Below are 19,848 nucleotides of genomic sequence, written 5' to 3'. Positions count from 1 at the left end.
AGGACTTGAAGATATTTACATCTGAAGGACTTGATGTAAAGCCTATCATAAGAAACCTGAAGCATTTGTGCCGGGGCCTTGCCCTCCTCTGACAAGCTCGAGTCCACTTCCTCTTCCCTTTGTGAAAGCACCATCACCCACCCTGCACTCTAGCTGTTCCTGACAGGAAACCTATTCCGGTAAATCTGGTGCCCACCATGTTACCACATCTCCATTCCCTTCTTTCCTGGGCTCAGTTTTTTCTGTTTTCATTTTTTTAAAAACTCATTATTGTCCTTTTTTGGTGAAAGCATTTCAAGTCCTTTTGAGAAAGAAGCAAGCCACAAAAATAATCCCTTCATTGAACATCGTTAGTACACAGATAAAGCACAAGTTTCAAAATAGCCGTCATATGGCAAAATGGAGGATGGAGCATGGACTTTGAGCTAAAGCTGTTGTGTGAGTCCCAGAGCCGGCATTCCCCAGTGCTACGGCTTGGGAACTGGTCATATGACCTCTGTAGGCCTCAGTGTACTCCTCTACAGAGTGGCGTTAGTAATACCTGAGTCAGAGGGTTTCTTCAAGCCATAAATGAAGTGCTTAGAAAATGATTAATGTCTAATTAAAAAATACTAAGTGGTGAGTCATTGTACATTGTAGCTCATATCATTTGCAAAGGTGTAACCACTTTCTTGTTTTTTTGGGGGGTGCATTTTCTTTCTGGTACCTTCCCAGAGTAGAAGGCATTGGCAAACCTGGTCTGAGTTCTTCGCTGTGTCACAGCAAGGAGCTCTGTCAGCTTTCTTGCTGTATTGTGAGCAACTGTAGGGCCCCAACCCAGAGCTCCCTGCTGGGTGGGCAGTCAGCAGAGGGTGGCTCAGCCTGAGCGACCAAGAAGGTTTCTCCATGTGGAGTTCTCCACATGGAGCAGCGTTGTAATTATTTCCATCTATGGGTCATGCATTTGTTCTCAGAGATCCATGGTGGTGGGGAAGGGGAAATATGAAATAAGCATAAAGAAATGATAATCCATGGACTATCTCCACCCCTCACACATCTACCTGCTTTCTGTTTCTATCCTTTGTCTTCTTCCCAGGGCCCCTGCCCTTGGACAGTCACCACTGTCTCTTTATCTAGTTCTCTCAGAGGTCTGGGTCACAGATGTCCCCATCCAGCTCTCTTCTCCCCTCTTGCTCTTATGGAATTCTCTCTGGGAAGGAGTGATCTCATTATATCATTTCCCTGGGTAACAAACTCTCCGTGGCTTCCTACTGAAATAAAGTCTGCACTCCTTGGCATGATCTAGAAATAACACCTCTCAGAGTACTTTTCTTACCTCATCCCCTGTGTCCCTGTGTACCCGTGTGCGTGCACACACACACACACACACACACACACACACACACACACACTGCAGGGGTTTCTAACATTTTGAACAATTTTATGAAAAAAAGTAGTATAATATTTCTTTATTTTCTCCCCACTCCAACATTTTATTTTGAAAATAATAAAGCCATGGTGGGGGGAGGGGGGTGAAAGAACATCCTCACCTAGATTCACTGATTTTTTTTTTTTTTTTTTTGATTCGCTGATTTTTTAAATGTTATGCCGCTTTTGTCTCCCCACTCCCTTCTCTTTTTCATCTTTGGCCAAAGTGTTGTAACTTGCCCACACCATGAGACTCCATTCCTGCACAGGACTGTAGGCATCTCCTAAAATACGGACATTCTTCTGCATAACCACAGTGCTATCATCACATCACCTACGACACCCAGCAATTCCCTAACACCGTGTTCAAATATATTCAGATGTCCCCAATTATCCCAACCTGTGTCCTCCTCTACCCCCACCCCACCCCCATCCAGGATTCATTCAAAGTTCACCCATTGTGTTTCTTTAATCTCTTAATTTTGAATAGTTCTGTCCTAACCCCCAACCCCCTTTTCCAAGTATCCAGACTAGTTACACATTATGGATTTGTCTGATGATTTTGTTCCTCTGACCTCTGTGTTTCCTATAAACTAGAAGTTAGTTCTAGAGGTTTCTGTGTCTTTTAAAACAACTGAGGTGTGTTTCACCACCTTTCCTTTTTCTTGTCTGCGTTTTGCAAGGGGAGGCTCAGGATGAGCATGTGGGAAGGCGGAGGGCAGCAGCCAGAGCGGGCCCTTCCCTTCATTCTCGCCCCGCTTGTCCCCTGAGCACTCTGTAGGTGCTATGCAGATGCTGGGAATACTGCCCAGAAGAAACAGGCAGGGGGTCTCCCCGACTGCCTCAATTCTGGTAGGGACTGACCAGGAATTAGACAAAATGTTATGGGATGTCGGTCACAATTAGAAAAAGAAGAGTGAAAAGCCTGCGGCATGGCAGAGGGGTGATCTTTTCAGCAGGATCGTTAGTGAAGACCGGTCTGGGCAAATAACATTGTATCTAGATGAGGGTGGGAGAGAGGGACAGAGATGCAGAGACAGGCACTGAGAGGGAAAGAGGGAGAGAGAGACAGGAAGAGACAGAGACACAGAGAGAGACAGACAGAGAGATGGAGACAAAGAAAGAGAGATATGGAGTGTGCTCTGCAGTGGGTCAGCTGGCCAGGCGGCAGGAGAGTGAGCTCCCAGAGTGGGGGTGCATCAGTGTGAGGAGGAAGCAGGATACTGTGAAGAGCAAAGGGCAGTGGCGATCAGGTGGACCCTCCAGAGCCTCCTCTTGAAGCCGGCTGTGTGCTCAGCAGCGAGTTCCATTTTCCCTTCTTGAACAGCACCATCTTATTGAATGATCAGTGAAACACAGCTTTTTGGGGAGTGGGTGGGGGTTGAGACTAGTGAAAAAGAGCTTGTCTGTTTAGTTACAGATCAGCTCTAAAACCCTAAAATCGCTTATTTACAGATCAACTTAAAACCCTTCTCCATTGCAGAAACTTTAGCCTATAAAAAAAAAAAAAAAGGCTGTTTTGAATCAAAGAAGTACTTGCTTCCCCTTTATTTTGGGAACTGCCCCTTGCTAGTTTCGGAAAGAGGTGTGACTGTCCTTCAGAGGCATCGGATCTCCGTGATGAGATGATAAACAAGTTGAAGGCTGCAGGCCCCCTAGAAGCCTACAGGACAAGGTGCTGTGGCCTGTGGTTGACAGTTTGACAGTTTGGAGATCTTGAGGTTTCCTAGAACAATTCCTCCTCTGGGAGTTATTTCCTGATTCCCACCACTGCCTCCCCAAACCCAGATCATCTCTCCCTCCTCTAAAGTTCTAAGCAGGGGCCCCAGTGGCAGTATTTCGGAATTCCACAGATTATGCCCCTCCCAGGGGCGGGGGTGGGGGGATGATTGGGCCCCAAAGAAGTAACTGTAATGCATCCAGGAAATCTGTTCTGTTGAGTTTGGTGATCCTGGTGTTCCTTCGGCTTTTAAAACCACTGCCTTGCGAGGTCTTCTAATGGAGCTCAAACAGATTTTTTGTTTTTAATGTATAGATTTAACCATGAGACTATGCTGTAAGGCAAGATTCATAACCTGATTTTGGTTTTTAAATTCATCTTTTTAGTCCCCAGAGTGCTTGGTGCAGTGCTCTATACGTCCTAGTACTAACCAGAGAAACAAAGGAGTTTAACATTCGGAAGCACGGTTATGTTGTTTTGCCCTGGTCAGGCACCAGCCCCTGCTGTCCACGGTTCTTCCTCTGGAGTATTAGGCACAGTCACAGTGTGCTGATGCCTTCATTTGTGCCTCTAGCTCCACCATCTCTCCTGGTTTCCACAGTCACATACCTTACTGGAAAGCCCACGGGAGCAGATCAGCTGAATGTGCCTCCAGGCATCGTCTCTCTCACATGGGCCTCTCCTTGTTTATTTCCAGTCTTGGTGGAGGGCCACGACCATTTTCCTAGGCCCCGAGCCACATTCATTTGGAGGCAGGTTCTGCACCATTCAGCTCTTAATCATGCTTGCCTTTCACGCCTCAGCCCCCTCACTTGATCTTGCAGATTGTGTCCTCCTGAAATGACAAAGTAAGAAAAACAGCTCCCCAGCATGGCACCCAAGGTGTGCTTCTGTTTCCATCCCAGCTCCTGACCTTCCCTACCTGCTACTGGCCTAAAGGGTTTCTCATCATAGACCTAGTTCCCTGAAGGGATCCGCTTGAACCTGTTCCCCAAAGGGGTGAGATGAACCAGTTCCCCATAGGCCTGTGATGAACTAATTCCCTGAATGGGCCTTGTTGTCTCTGGATCAGTATTTTGCATATGAAGTTCCTTCTTCCTGGAATCCCTTTACTGCCTCTGCCAAGTGACTAACATCCCTCCCATTGTGACTTACAGAGATTTTCTTGGGGATGGTTCCCCTCACTACCTCTTTTTCCACTTGCTGAGTTAGTTACTCTTTCCTAGGTCCTGTGCATCCTCTGTCATTGACTCTACTATAATTTTAATTCTCGAATCTCTGTCCCAAGAATAGGAGCATCTTTAGAGCGTGAATGATGTCTTCTGACATAAGATTGGTGCTCAATTAATAGTTGTTGAATGAATGAATGAACAGCAAATGGGTATGTGAACCATATTCACATTTGAGTTTGTTAAGCTATCTATAATAAAAAATAAAAATGTATTATTTTTATTCTTCGTGAATGGAGATATTTTGGTCGCTTGAAGCCATTTCTAAAATGGTAAATCAATGTCATTGCCTTTATATTCCCACAGGAAATATGGGATGTATAAAATCAAAAAGGAAAGACAATCTGAATGACGATGGAATAGATTTGAAGACTCAACCAGTACGTAATACTGACCGAACTATTTATGTGAGAGATCCAACGTCCAATAAACAGCAAAGGCCAGTAAGTAGATAGTCTCAGGGGAGAATTCCCACAGCAGGATCAACGCATGGCTGCTTAATTTAAACACCAAATCTGTAACATGTGCATGCAAGAAAATCACATCCATTACTTGGGCCTCAAATAATTTTTGATTTGCTTTATAATCTCTTAAAGAGGTTTTAAACATTTTAGAGATTTTACCAGACCACTTATTGTACAATTAATGGCCTTTGATCATCTTTTCATGTGTAAAGAAAATAATCTTTCATATCACTGGTGCAAAGACCCAGTTTATATATATATATATATATATAAAGATAAATTGATCTGTCTATTTGAACTTCTGTGACTTAGGATAGGTAGTGAGATAAATATAAAGATATTTTATATATAAAGATAAATTGATCTATCTGAACTTCTGTGACTTAGGATAGGTAGTGAGATTAGCGCAGTGGTCTGGAGGCAAAGAAAATTTTGGATTTGAGTCAGAAGCTAAAGTAAATGCTGATATGCCCCTTGTAGTGTATCATATTTTATTCCATATATTGTCATTCTTCAGTTAACTCCAAACAGTAGATTCTGAAGTTGTCATGACTTATTATAGAGAATTAAACAATTAAAAAAGTATACAGCTAATTCTGCCCCCTGACCTTGGACAAATATCTGTACCACAAATTTCATATGAGTGATGTGCTATTCGATGCAGTTGGGAACTGCTTGGCAAAGGAAGACCTAATACTCTGTCTAATTTCATGGAGAAGAGGACCAGAGCTTTGGATAGTTGCTACATTAAATGCACTTTACTTCCGATCTTTTATCCTTCCCATCATCATATAGACGTACATATATATATTCCCAATGCCTTTATTAAGAATTTTCATAGTATCCTGTAGGTTCGATGTATGTCAAAGTCTCATGCCATTGCTGAAATTGAGAAGTTACTGTTGCATTCTCAAACAGTGGAGATGAAGAGTGAATATATTATTGCTGTTAATTATTGTACATGATATTTCTAGATGGATAAATTAATGTCATATAGAAAGAAACTCAAAAGGTATAAGACTGTTGCTTTAATAATTTAGTGATATACATATAAATATAGTATTTAATAACATTATATAAACCAGTATAAGTATAGGACTATATTACATAAAAATGCTTAATGGACAAGAAAGCGATTGAAAGAATTGGAGTCACAGATAGTTTCCTCATTATAGACTTGAAGAGCTCTCATGAAAAGAATGGGGCTGTTCCTGATATCACGTGCTAGGTATTTTACTTGCTTAGAACCCAAGTTCTCTTTTTGAAATGATCAATGAAGATGCCTTGATTCAGAAAAACAAAGGCAAATCATATAAACGTACATTTTTCCTCCTCCTAAGAGTAAAGGAGGTTAAACATGGGGTTGGAAGGTGAAGTAGTAAACAGGTTTGTAATGTGGCAACTCCCTCCTGGATTCTCTCTGTTAGTCTGTGCCTTCTCTGGCTGCCCTTGTTTCCTGAGCCCGGGAGCCTTGCCTTATCCCATGGCCATAGATAACAGTCCCAGGTGTGGCCAAGTGTGCCAAAATTGGATGCCCTGGCTCAGTGACAGAGGAACTCTGATGAGCTGGTGAGGTGGAATTGATGAAATTCAGCAACGCCCCGAGGAAAAGACATTTTAAGGAAAGAGTTAAATGGCAGATGAGTTGGCCTATATGTGTTTTGGTGTTCTAGAAAGTCTATTAAAACATTTGTAAGTTAAGGACTCTTTGATATTTGACAATCAGCTGGCTGCTTTCAAAGTGATTTAATTAGTTTCTCAGCTTCTGATTATTTCCTCTAAATCATTTATAATTGATCATGCAATCCTAATTATGCAAATCCCCATGATTAAAAAATCAGTCTAGGACTTCTTAAAGTAAGTATTCAAGGATAACAGGGACTCCCGATTTTCGGATAGCAGGACACAGAGTAATGTTCCCTCCCCCACTGGCCCAGCCTCATAATTGGAGATTTTATGGGCTTTCACCCGAAATTTAAATTAAAAAAAATTTAAATTTCAATGCAAACTGTTTTGGTTCCATTCCTTTGAGACATTGAATCAAAGGGAAAAGTTGCATGATTTGTGGATATAGGCCTTGGACAGTACTTTCCTGAAAAGGGGCCCATGAGGTCTTATCATCCTCCCCATGGTCACTGAGAGAAAAAGGAATTTTATTTGAAAGGTCATCGAGGTGGCCTTTTGTCCCACAGACCCTTCCTGCTAATCCACCTCAAAGCTGAAGTAATGGGCTGCCATCTGTCCCGTGACAGGAGCAGGGTCAGCCTTAGGAAGCCTGCATCCGTTAGGACCTGTTCTCAGTGTCTAGTGACAGAGCCTTGACTCGTTTTCTGAACAAGTCTGGGAAACACGGAGATCAGCAGTTCTGGCCAAAGTCCTACCAAGCCAGCAGGGGCTCAAGCCATTTCCATCTTTTGCTCTGGGTTTCCATGCTGAGACTCCAGCCTTCACCTGTTCACTTCCTGCTACCACCGACAAATGACTGCTTTTTAGAAGGGAGAGCTGTTCCGCTGAGCTGTGTAGGACGGGACAAATGTTTTCTCCGCAAAATGTTTTCTCTGTTCTTCTCTTCTTTCCAGCTTCCTAAATTAGCCATTCTAAACCTCATTTGCTACTGTGAGAAAAATGATATAACACACAACATGAATGTGAGTAAGAAAAGCTAAACGTTAAAATCCTTTTCCTAACCAATATTCTCTCCTAGGTTCCAGAATCTCAGCTTTTACCAGGACAGAGGTTTCAGACTAAAGGTATGTTTCCATAGCAACATGGTAGTTTTCCTTGCTTTACTGTTACAGATGCTATAAGGGAGTCAGCTTGGGTGTTTTTATTTATACTTTCTTTGCCAAAAAATACATGGAATATAATTTATCATTGTAACTTTTTTTACGTGTCCAGTTGAGTAGTTAAGTACATTCCCGTTACTGGACAGCCAGCACCCCCATCCATTTCCAGAACTTCTTCATCTCCCCGAGCTGAAACTCTGTCCAAGTTTAACACGAACTCCCCATTCCCCTACTCCCCTCAGCCCCTGCCAGCCACCATTCCACTTTCCGTCTCAATGCGTTTGGCCACTTTAGGTATCATGAAGTGTTTGTCCTTTCATGTCTGGTATATTTCACTCCTCATAATGCATTCAGGGTTCATCCATGTTGAATAATACCCTGTTGTGTGGACACATCATATTTTGCTTATCCTCATTTGTCACTGAACATTTGGACTTTTCCTTTCAGCTCTTGAAAATAATGCTGCTCTGATCATGGCTATATCATTTCTGAAATACAGGGTGTGAATTAATTATCATTGTAGGTTTGTATGCCTGGGGATAACATAAACTGTATCCAGTGTGTTGCTTACTGTAGACCATGTGGGCTGTGAGCCCCACCAGGCAGGAAACACACGTCATCATCCATCTTTTGTGCCAGGTAAAGACTTGTTAAAACGTTTCCATTGATGGATTCTTGAAGGTCTTCCCTTTCGTCCTTCCTTATAGATCCGGAGGAGCAAGGAGACATCGTGATAGCCTTGTACCCCTATGATGGCATCCACCCAGATGACTTGTCTTTCAAGAAAGGAGAAAAGATGAAGGTCCTAGAAGAGTAAGTACGCCCACACACCCTGTGCCTGCTGGCCCTTTACTCGGGCTCCTGAGTCCTGGCCCCTTCCTTCTGCTCCCAGCAGCAACAAGCAGCCTCCCAGCCTCCTTGCTGCTAGCAGCGCTTTGGGAGTGTAAGGAGTGGGGTCACAGGAATCTTCTCTTACGTTCTCCAGTTTTCCCTTTGAATAGAGTCACTGGTTTCTTTCTTTATCCATCTGTGCCAGCTTAAGAAGTTTGTGTCTGTGGGAATTTGCGTGTTATTTTAATGCCATGTTTATTTAGTTATATTGCTCAAATCCAGACTGGGTTTATGGGTCTGACTTAGTTTGATTTTTAAGGGCACTGTGCTGAAGCAGCCGTCATTTTGGAAAAGCCCCTACTCAGCAGTTGTAGTCCTTCTGCAAGACAGTTAGACATCGTCATGTCCTTGGTCCACCCTTCCCCCTGCCTTACTGACTCACAAACCTGTGGCTCAGACCACAGGGACTTGGTACTGAGAACAAGGATTTCCCAAGTATTTCCCCCTAATCTTGCATACATTGTCACCCTGGGCCCACCCACCAGGGTTGGAGGAGGGAGACCGCTTAGTAAGTACAAGGTACTAAGTGGTTAAGAGCAGTTGATGCTTACTGGTAAGTGTGAACTCTGGCCTAATCCTGGCCCTGCCTCTTGATAGCTGTGTGACCTTGACAAGCTGCTTCAGCTCTGTGCCTTCATTTTTTCACTTAGGAAATGGGAGCAGCAGCAGCCGTGTCACGGGGTTGATGTGAGAATGTGGTGTGTGTGCATGTGTGTGAACACAGCATAGACGTACAATAGGTAGCAGCTCTGTGTCCGTGTGGCTGTCCTTCACGTCTTGCAAACGAGAAGCCCGACTGTGTGTGGGAATTTGAACATCATAGTTGAGGCTCATGGGGACCCTTCCATTCCTGCCTCCGGCCTCAGCCCCAGCCTCCTTGGCTCCATGCTGAGGGCAAGAACATGGGGATGAGCCTACCTGCTTGGGATTATTTTTGGTTTTCCAGTTCTTTTCTTCACAGCATCTCTCTATTGAAATTAGATGCTTTAACAAAGGAGTTTATGAGAGCTATGCTTCATTGTTCCCTTGAATCCCGTTTCTGTAAGGATCCCACCACATTTCTTAGAGATCCTGGAGGAAATTACAAACCTGTTGCTTCTGCAAGATAGGAACCATTTTTTTTAAAGATTTTATTTATTTATTTGACAGAGAGAGATCACAAGTAGGCACAGAAGCAGGCAGAGAGAGAGGAGGAAGCAGGTTCCCCGCTGAGCAGAGAGCCCAATGTGGGGCTCGATCCCAGGACCCTGGGACCATGACCTGAGCTGAAGGCAGAGGCTTTAACCCACTGAGCCACCCAGGCACCCTGATAGGAACCATTTTTACCAACTCTTGTGTGTGCAGTGCTGAACACAGGGACTCAGTTGTGAGGCTGTTTCCCTTTGCCTTAGTCTCTAAACATAGTTTTATTTCAGCAAAAAGAGTGAATTGTTCTGGATTCTGGGGTTCCAGGGATCTTCCCATCTTGCCTCACCCCCCAAAACAGATACCTTCAGACAATTGCTATTGCAGTTCTTGACTCATCGAATACACACACTTATTTCTTTAAAAACTTAAAAAAAAAAAAAAAACCACAAAACACGTAATCTACCCACAAGCCCAAGGACAAGAGTCCCATGCTTTACCAACAGAGCCAGCCGGGTGCCCCTGGACACAAGCGCTTTTTGATGTCTGTTTCTCTTCCAGGCACGGAGAATGGTGGAAAGCTAAATCCCTTTCCACAAAGAGAGAAGGGTTCATCCCCAGCAACTACGTCGCCAAAGTCAACACCCTGGAAACAGAAGAGTGAGTCCTTACCCGTTGCCATCTTGGATGGTTTTGCTTGCTGCCTGGGCTTTCTTATGCATTCCTACCTTTTTCCTTCCCTGGAGCATAACATCCATGAAATGTAACAATGTCTTCTCAGGTGGTTTTTCAAGGACATAACCAGGAAGGATGCAGAAAGGCAGCTGTTGGCACCAGGGAACGGTCCTGGAGCTTTTCTTATCAGAGAAAGTGAAACCTTAAAAGGTAGGAAGTGGTTTAAGTCCCCCTCTAAATCACTATTTAGAAATTCATTCTTAGAAACTAGCATAATATATCTTTTTTTAAGAAAATATATATTATATTCTGGTAGGGAAAGCTTTAATGGCTTGGTAACAGATAAATTCAATAGTTTTGCTATGAAAAGTACCATAGCAGACATAATTACGGCCATTTCTCACCATGCTTTAAGTTTGTTTGCTGAGCCTCTTACATTATGATTGAGAGTAAATCTTGAAATTTTAAGAGAAAGAAAATCAAAATGACTTTCAATTCAGTGAAACAATAATAAAAAAAACTAGCACAAAGAAGGAAAGCGGCGTGTTGGTTAGCTTCATAGCAACAAAATGGTAGCTTCATTTGTCAAGTAGACTTCTTACAGGACTTAAATTACGCACTACATACATACTTAATTTACATTTTGCATATTTTATTGCAAATTGTGTACCATGGTGTTTATAAGGCAGATCTTACTTGTAAAATATAAGCATAATCTTTCCTTGTGCTTTCCCCCACAGGAAGCTACTCTCTTTCTGTCAGAGATTATGACCCTGTGCATGGTGATGTTATTAAGCACTACAAAATTAGAAGTCTGGACAATGGAGGGTATTACATTTCTCCACGAATCACTTTCCCTTGTATCAGTGACATGATTAAACATTACCAAAGTAAGTAAAAACTAAAGGTCAGACAAGACAAAACAGATTTATTATGAAATGCAGGGTTCAAACACTTTTTTATATTAAAATTCTTCTACCTTACATTTCTTTTGGATGAAGTTGGAGGATTGTATTCTGTCATTGATTCTAAATTAATCTATAACTACATATGCATGTGAAGTCAGAATGGATCTTAGTGAATAATTATCCCAGTTATTCCCACCCAATCCGTGCTGTTTGACAGTTAATGTTCCAAAACTGAGAAGAGAAAAATGAATATTCTTTTCACGTAGTGCATATTTTTACAACACATCTTTAAATATTTGGAATCAGAATGCAGATTTGCAGATCTGTGTCTTTATATATATATATGTGTACGTGTGTGTATGTGTGTAAAAGTAATCCACAGTCTGGGTAAAAGAAAACAGAAATAACAACGACAGGAAAATATTTAGAAGTGGCAAGTCAATGGTCCTCTGTCTCCAGTGCCTCTCGGTAGCCCTGTGAAGCCAAACCCATGGGTGGCCTTTAGGTTCATTCCCGATTGAAGTCGGTTGTGGTGGGTAGCTGCTGGTACTGTTTACTTCTGCCACCCACTCTGAAGGGATACACATTGTAGGTTTGCAGACAGTACTAATGGATAAAATCAAGTATGTTCGGAATTGTCTTTCAGGTAAGAATTTCCAAGGTCACGATTATACAAAAGATACCCCCATAGAATTTTAGGTTCACAGACTACATTGATCCCACTAGTAGCCGAAATTTCTTCATAGATACTGGTAAATTACAAAGTAGGACATTTTGTAACCTTTTTTTTTTTCCCCCTCTTTCACATTAGAGCAGTCGGATGGCTTATGCAGAAGATTGGAAAAGGCATGCATTAGCCCCAAACCACAAAAGCCATGGGACAAAGATGCCTGGGAGATCCCACGGGATTCCATCAAGTTGGTGAAAAGGCTTGGTGCCGGGCAATTCGGGGAAGTCTGGATGGGTAAGTGTGGGGCTCTGGAGGAGGTGACCAGAGAAATAAGGGCTCAAGCCAATGTCCATCCATGTTCTCAGCCAAACATTAAACCATGTCACAAGCATCACTTCTTTTGTTTTGCTCTGCCCACGTGGCACCAAGGGCTGCAAAATGGTTTGATTGGACTCTTTTCCTTGTAACTCTCCTCTTTTAAAAAATTTTTTAAAACAACTGTTTAAAAATTTTAGTGAATTACAGTTGACACACAATGTTATCTTCGTTTCAGATGTATAACAGTGATTTGACAATTCTGTATGTTGTGCTTTGCTCACCCCGAGAAGTATAGTAGTCATCTGTCACCATATGACATTATTACGTAATTATTGACTCTGTCTTCTGTGCTGTACTTTTCATCCCCGGGACTTAATTGTTTTATAACTGGATGTTCATACCTCTTTCTCCCTGTCTCCTGCTTCACTTCTCCCCGCCTACCCCCCGCCATAGTAGCTCTTTTAGAATGAACATTCATAAGGAAGAGGACAGTGGGTTTTTATCTGATGTTCTGTCTACTTGTTCATGATTCTCTCATCACCAGATTCTCGGTACACATATTTTAAGGGCAGGAAATTGGTTTCCATCTCAGGGAAAATTATAGTGGGGGTGAAGATTGTCCTTACTAGTGGGCATAATAGGAAGCATCAATTTATTGCACTTTCTCACCAAGAAAGCTTCTAAAGATGCTCCAGGTGCTGCCATTAATGAATCTTTCCTTATATTAAGTCCTGCCTTCTCAGGCTGACGAGAGGTAACGACGAAATTAGAGCAGTGACTTCTCCAGGGGATTTTTTCCCCCTGTGCCTTTTCTAAAGTTTTTATAGTGAATGTGAATTTTCTTTTTCTTTTGTGATAGAATTTTTAAAACCCTTTTCTAAAAAGTCATGCTCTCCTCAAGGTTCTAACTGAAAACGCCGTTGCTCTTGTGAAGGATAACCTGTGAGGTCGTACACATCTTATTGGGTCACCTTTTCCGTGCCAGCTTTGAGTGAAAAGCAGCTATGATTTCCAGAGAGATGAAGGGGTAGCAGCTTTTAACCCTGTGCAGTCCCAGCCGAGCAGAAGCTAGAGACTCAGCCTGCTGCAACCATGTAGGCACCTCCATCCAGGGGTCTGTCGAGGAAGAGGTTTCTCCTCTAACACGTTTGCCTCTGGGATTGCCGTAGTGCCTCCTTTGTCCTGTTGCTGTTGCTTTAGCTGAAGCATCTTTCAAATACGGTAGATGCTGACCCAGAGGAGAATGATCTCTCGCCGCACTGTTGGTCTGTGAACTTGTTATGGAATTCAGGTAAATGATTATTACACAATTGGACAGTCTTCATTTTGCTTGGCGTATTCCAGAACCAGTCAGCAGCCCCCGTCAGGCACACCATTTCCATCCCAGTCAGCAGATTTGTCGGTGTGAGTGTGCGCTTCGGACGCGGCCGCTTCTCATTCACACTCTGTGGCCCAGGGCATAGACTCAAACTCCCCCTGTACCTGCCTGCCCTTTTGCTTTTTATTGAGGTAACATTTGTGTCACATAAAATCAGTAATTTTAAAGTAAACGATTCAGTGGCATTTACTACATTCACATTGCTGTGTAACCACCACCTCCATCTAGTTCCAGAATACGTTCATCTCCCCAAAAGGAAGCACTGTACCCGTGAAGCAGTTATTCCCCATTTTCCCTCCCCCGCTCCCCCCAGACCCTGGCAACCACCGTTCTACTTTCAGTCTCAATGAACTTGACTAGTCTAGGTCCCTCATGTAAGTGGAATCATACTTCATTTGCCCTTCTTGTGACTGGCTTATGTCACTTAACAGAATATCCTCGAGGCTCATCCATGTTGTAGCATATGTCAGAATTTCATCCTTTTTTATGGCTGAATAATGTCCTACCATAGGGCTACACCACACTTTATTTATTTATCTGCCATTGGGTATTTGGGTTGTTTCTACCTTTTGGCTATTGTGAATAGTGCTGCTGCAAATATTCATGTACAAGTTGTGTAGACAAATAGTTTTATTTCTCTTGGGTATGTATGTTCTTATAGCAGTGAAGTTGTTGAGTCATACAGTAATTCTATCATTAAATTTTTGAGGGATCATCAAGCTGTTATCAGCTCATTAAAAAAAAGCCACCTTTATTCCTCTGAGGTATTTGTATTTATTTCTTAATATGTTTTTTTTGTTGTTTTTTTTTTTTGCAAATCCACAGAAGAGGGGTTGGAATTGTATAATAAACATTGCAGACCCTTCACCAGTTAGTAGTTTGCTCTATTTGCTTTTTCTCTTTTCTACATACACACACATACACACGCGTATTTTATTTTTCTTGTTGTTGTTGAACCACTTGAGAGCGAGTTGCAGATGTGATGACTTTTCACCCCTAAATACTGAAATATGTATCTCCTAAGAGCAGGACCATTATCTTAGACGATGCATTGGCCACGTTTAGCAATCTAACATGGATTCATACTATTACCAATACAGAGTCTAGAATTCCTTTAGTTGTACCAGTAATGCCCTTGAGCTCCTAGGATCATGTATTAGCATTGAGTTGACATGTCTTCACTATCCTCTAATCTGGAACAGTCCCTTGGTCCTTCTTCATCCTTTATGACACTGACATTTTGCAGAACATGGGTCAGTTGTTCTGTAGAATGTTCCTCGTTTGGATTTCTCACTTGGCTCAGGCGATGCCTTTGTTTGTGAATAGTATCTAAGTAATAAGCGATGCTCTGTCCTCAGGGCATCTACCAGGAGGCACGAAATACTAGTTGGTCCCATTATTGATTATGGTCTGTTTGGTTTTAAGGAGGTCTGCCAGATTTCTCCAATGTATATATTACTTTTTAGTTCCTTTTCATGATTAATTAATAGTCTGTGGGGAGATCGTTTAAGATCATATAAATGTCCTCTGCTCCAAAAGAACTTTCATCAAGTGGTTGCAGCATTATCTGCTCATGTTGAGTTCTCTTTCTTCCTGGAAGCTATCACTTCTCTAAGGAGAAGCTGGCTCTGTGTTTCTTTGTTCTCCCCACAAACATGTCTTCTCTAGCCCACTGGCTCACCGAGGGAACCAGATACCTGCCTTCTCCCTCTGGCCATCTGAGTGCTCTTTCCTCCCTGTATTTACCATGACTTTGAGTGAGAGGAGGTAATGAAGTGGGGGACGAGGAAGAAGGACAGGAGGAGAAGAGGAAGGAATATCCAAGCTGTACAGTGTTCACTGGCCCCCTTCTAGGTACATGCTCATCAGTTATCTCTCATAGTCACCACAGTAATACTGTGAGATAGGAATTATTGTCATCATTTGATAAGCAAGGACTCTAGATTCAGACAAGTTTCTTGCCCAAAGTCATTCAAGGCAGTGAAGAAGCCAGCTGCCTTGGCATTCCAAGGACCTGGACTCTCTGGCTTGCTAATAAGCTATTTACACAAGTTAATTTGACCTCATCAGTTTCCTCATCAGTAAAATGGGTAAGCAGCCATCTTCTCAGTTGCTGAAAAGAGAAAAAGATTATATAGCTGTTGTGTTTCTTATACAATATGGTTCTGTGCACTCTAGTTTTATTTTCTTTATTTTACTGTATTTGACCATAGTCACTGGAAGCTATATTTCAGTGGATATTCCCCAATTTCAGTCATGAGTTCAAACTATAAATAATCCAGTTAGACCTTCCTGTGAATATTTGCCAGCAAAGGAATTGCATACCTGTCATGAAGAGAAAAGTAGAGGGAGCTTAAGGAGGTGTATTCATCTGCTGTAAAGCAGTAACCCTGCATATGAAATGATGGTTTGGAGTTTTGTTCCAACCTCCTCGTGTTCAGCTATGAAGCTAGGATAAAGGCATCAAACTACATGCTATTTGCACTGGAGCAATAAGGATAAGAACTGCTAGTCTGGGAAGTTATTGCTTTGAGGGGAAGAGATTATGCTAGTCCTTTTGTGTTTTCTTAAAATTTTCTTCTTTTTTAAATATTAAAGATCTTGTTATTTATTTATTTCTCAGAGAGAGAGCACAAGCAGGAGGAGTGGCAGGCAGAGAGAGAAGCAGACTCCCTGCTGAACAAGGACACCCCCTTTCCCCCACCGTGACTTGGGACTCAGTCCCAGGACCCTGGGATCATGACCTGAGCTGAAGGCAGATGATTAACCTACTGAGCCACCCAGGCGCCCTTTCTTAAAATTTTCTTGAGCTCTACTAGCAAGTACAATGGTAATCTCTTTGCTACCTTAGCCATGGTGATGGTCACAGGTGCCATTTGCCAGCCCAACTCAGCCAGAGAAACTGATGAGGGGGTGAGCTAGCATAGCATGGGGGTGGGGGAGGGCACAAGCCTGAGTCACTGGTTCACAGTACATTTCTGTCCTGAGTAGCCCAAGCATCATCACCTGCAGATCAAGCTCATTGGTCCTTCTGAGATAAGGAAAACCTCGATGTCCAATCCAGATATACTAGATCCTCCTGCCTGTTTCTCACCTTTTCCTGTTCCTGCGCTTCCACTGGCCACCTGCTAAATCTTCACACTGATTTTAGAGAACATTTTTTGGCATGTGCCCAGGGGGTGGGAGAAACTGAACTTTAGAGGAGAGGAGAAATGTGGCATTGGAAAATACGTAATTGTTCTCTCCAGAGTGTTACTTGGATTTAAACTGTTTGAAAGAGGTAAATATCTGGTGAAACTTCATCATTTGAATAGATTACTAATAAGTGTGTGTGTGTATGTGTGTGTGTGTATGGTAAAATGCATACAATATAAAAATTTCCATCTCAGTCATTTTTTTTTAAAGATTTATTTATTGGACAGATAGAGATTACAAGTAGGCAGAGAGGCAGACAGAGAGAGAGAAGGAAGCAGGCTCCCAGCTAAGCAGAGAGCCCGATGTGGGGCTCGATCCCAGGACCCTGGGATCATGACCTGAGCTGAAGGCAGAGGCTTTAACCCACTGAGCCACCCAGGCGCCCCTCCATCTCAGTCATTTTTAAGTGTACAATTTCAGTACTGTTACAGACATACCCATTAGACAGCCAATTTCCAAAGCTCTTTTTATCTTGCAAAATTGAGCTTCTTTACTCTTTAAACAACAATCCCCCTTAATGCTCTTCACAGACCCTGTCAACCACCATTCTACATTCTGTCTTTATAAATATGACCAGTCTCAGTACCTCAAATAAGCAGAATCATAAAGCATGTATTTCATGTGACTGGCTTCGTTCACTTAGCACGTTCTCCACGTTCATCCATGTTGTAGCCTGTGACAGAATTTCTTTCCATTCTAAAGCTGACTTACATTCCATTGTATGTATATACATATTTTGTTGATCCGTTCATCCACTGGTAGACACTGGGTCGATTCCACCTTTTTGGCTATTGTGAATAATGCTGCTATGTACATGCATGCACAGATGTCTCTTTGAGACCCTGCTCCCAATTCTTTGGGGTATATACCCAGGAGTGGGATCGCTGGATCACAGGGAAATTCTGTATTTAATTTTTTTGAGGAACTGCCATACTGTTTTCCATGGTGGCTACACTTTACATTCCTACCAACAGTGCACAAGGATTCTGATTTCTTCACATCTTCACCAGCACTTACCCTTTACTTCTCTCTCTCTCTCTCTTTCCCTTCCTTCCTTCCCTCCTTCCTTCCTTCTTCTCTAAGGTAGCCAGCCTAATGGGTGTTAGATTGTATCTTATTGTGGTTTTGATTTGTATTTCCCTAGTGATTAGTTATGCTGAGCATATGTGTTTATCTTTTCATGTGTTTACTAATGGCCATTTATATATCTTCTTTGGTGAAATATCTTTTCAAGTTCTTTGCTCAGGTTTCAGTCGGGTTGTTTGATTTTCTAATAATGTTTTACAAGACAGAGGCAGCAGAAGCTCATCTAAAAGGTTATAATACAACCTAGCTTTTGTAGGTATTGTGTGAGGATCAAATGAGGTGATTCAGGTAAGCGCTTAGTCGACAACATTCACAGAACCATTGTTATTATTAAATACTGAATTTTTTTTATAAAGAAAGTATGGTAACATTAGTGCAAAGACTGAAATAGGAAAGATTACCAAGGATTTCCTCACTCAACAAAGTTTCTTGTTTTTTTTTTTTTTTTTTTTAAGATTTATTTATTTATTTGAGAGAGAGAGCGAGCTCACACATGCATGTATGTGTGCACAAGTGTGGGGAGGGGTAGTGGGAGAGAGAATCTTCAAGCAGACTCCCTGCTGAGCGTGGAGCCCTATGTAGGGCTCAATCACACAATGAAAGAGATCTTAACCTGAGCTAAAATCAAGAGTCGGACATTTAACTGACTGAGCGACCCAGGCACCCCTGTTTCTTGGGGTTTTTTAATTAAACTTTTTATTTTGAGATAATTATAGACTTATATGCAATTGTAAAAAATGATACAGAAATTAAAACAGGTCCATTCAAACAGTTTTACATGAATACTTGTGAGAACATTTCATAATAGTTAAAGAGTGTAAAAAGGGGCACCTGGGTGGCTCAGTGGGTTAAGTCTCTGCCTTCAGCTCAGGTCCTGATCCCTGGGATCGAGCCCTGCATTGGGGGAGGGGGGGTCCCTGCTCAGCAGGGTTCCTTTTCCCCACCCCACCCCCCTGCCTGCCTCTCTGCCTACTTGTGATCTCTGTCTGTCAAGTAAATAAAATCTTAAAAAAAAAAAGAATGTAAACAACCCACATGTCCATCAGTTGAATGGATAGACAAAATGTGATGTATCTATACCATGGAGTATTATTCAGCAATAAAAAGAAATAAAGTACTGACATGCTACAATGTGGATAACCCTTGAAAACACTATGTTGAATGACAGAGGCCAAACAGACATAGAGGACCACATATTATGTGTGATTCCATGTATGTGAAATGTTGTGAATAGGCAAATCTATAAAGACAAAGGAAATGAGTGGTTGCCTCAAGTGAGAGGCTGGAAGGATGGGGGTGTGACTGTCAGTGGATATGGGGTTTCTTTTGTGGGTGATGCAAATGTTTCAATAATTATGCTCTTGGGCTCACAACTCTGAATATATGGAAACCAATGAATTATATCATTTAAACGGGCCAATGGTATGGTATATGGATTATATTTCAAAAAGCTTTCATATATATATATGAATGATACATGTATCATATATATGATACATATCATATATATATATCATATCATATATCAAGGGATCAGAGAGATCCCTTGTAACCTTTATCCAGTTTCCCCAGTACTAACATCTTGCAAAACTGCAGTATGATATCATAGCCAGGATACTGGCATTGATGATTATTTTTTAATTGTGCTTTTCTCTTTCTAGTCTTGTATTAAGGAAAGGAAGGAAGAGGAGGTAGTAACAGGGTGGGGCAGGAAGGAAGGAAAGAAGGAAGAAAGGAAAAGAAAAGAACAAAATAGAAATTTTGATCTGGGCTCTTTTGTAGATACAGTTCTGGGAATTTGGCTGTCAGGGAGCTCTTCCTTAGTTCTTGAAATAACATCAATATGTGGAATGCATTTAGCAGAAGAATACTGGGAATAAAATGATTGGTGACATTATATTATGCATCAGAGATCAAAGATGCCCCCTCTTCTAGGCGTGCCTGTGTGTCTCAGTCCAGCTGTGTGAGGGCTGGTATAATAGCAAAGCCTGCCATT

At 42.0% G+C, this 19,848-nt stretch overlaps 1 protein-coding gene across 6 annotated transcripts in view; it reads left to right on the top strand.

Moving 5' to 3' along the window:
- Positions 1–19,848, top strand: part of LYN (LYN proto-oncogene, Src family tyrosine kinase) — a 117,291-nt gene that overhangs the window by 49,716 nt on the left and 47,727 nt on the right. For 3 of the 6 annotated variants that reach the window (XM_046004124.1, XM_046004155.1, XM_046004148.1), the window contains exons 2-8: positions 4,663–4,736; positions 7,525–7,570; positions 8,314–8,419; positions 10,184–10,282; positions 10,404–10,507; positions 11,038–11,187; positions 12,017–12,169. In XM_046004124.1, coding sequence (XP_045860080.1) covers positions 4,668–4,736; positions 7,525–7,570; positions 8,314–8,419; positions 10,184–10,282; positions 10,404–10,507; positions 11,038–11,187; positions 12,017–12,169 — 727 coding nt within the window. In that variant the 5' untranslated portion in view covers positions 4,663–4,667. Of the gene's footprint in view, positions 1–4,662; positions 4,800–7,524; positions 7,571–8,313; positions 8,420–10,183; positions 10,283–10,403; positions 10,508–11,037; positions 11,188–12,016; positions 12,170–19,848 lie in introns of all 6 variants that reach the window. The other 3 variants (XM_046004116.1, XM_046004142.1, XM_046004133.1) reach the window with 1 other exon arrangement.

Source organism: Meles meles, chromosome 1 (genome assembly GCF_922984935.1).
Source record: "Meles meles chromosome 1, mMelMel3.1 paternal haplotype, whole genome shotgun sequence".
NCBI classification, from domain to species: Eukaryota; Metazoa; Chordata; class Mammalia; order Carnivora; family Mustelidae; genus Meles; species Meles meles.
Note: the sequence above shows the minus strand (reverse complement) of the source record. Positions and strands in the feature narration are given on the sequence as shown.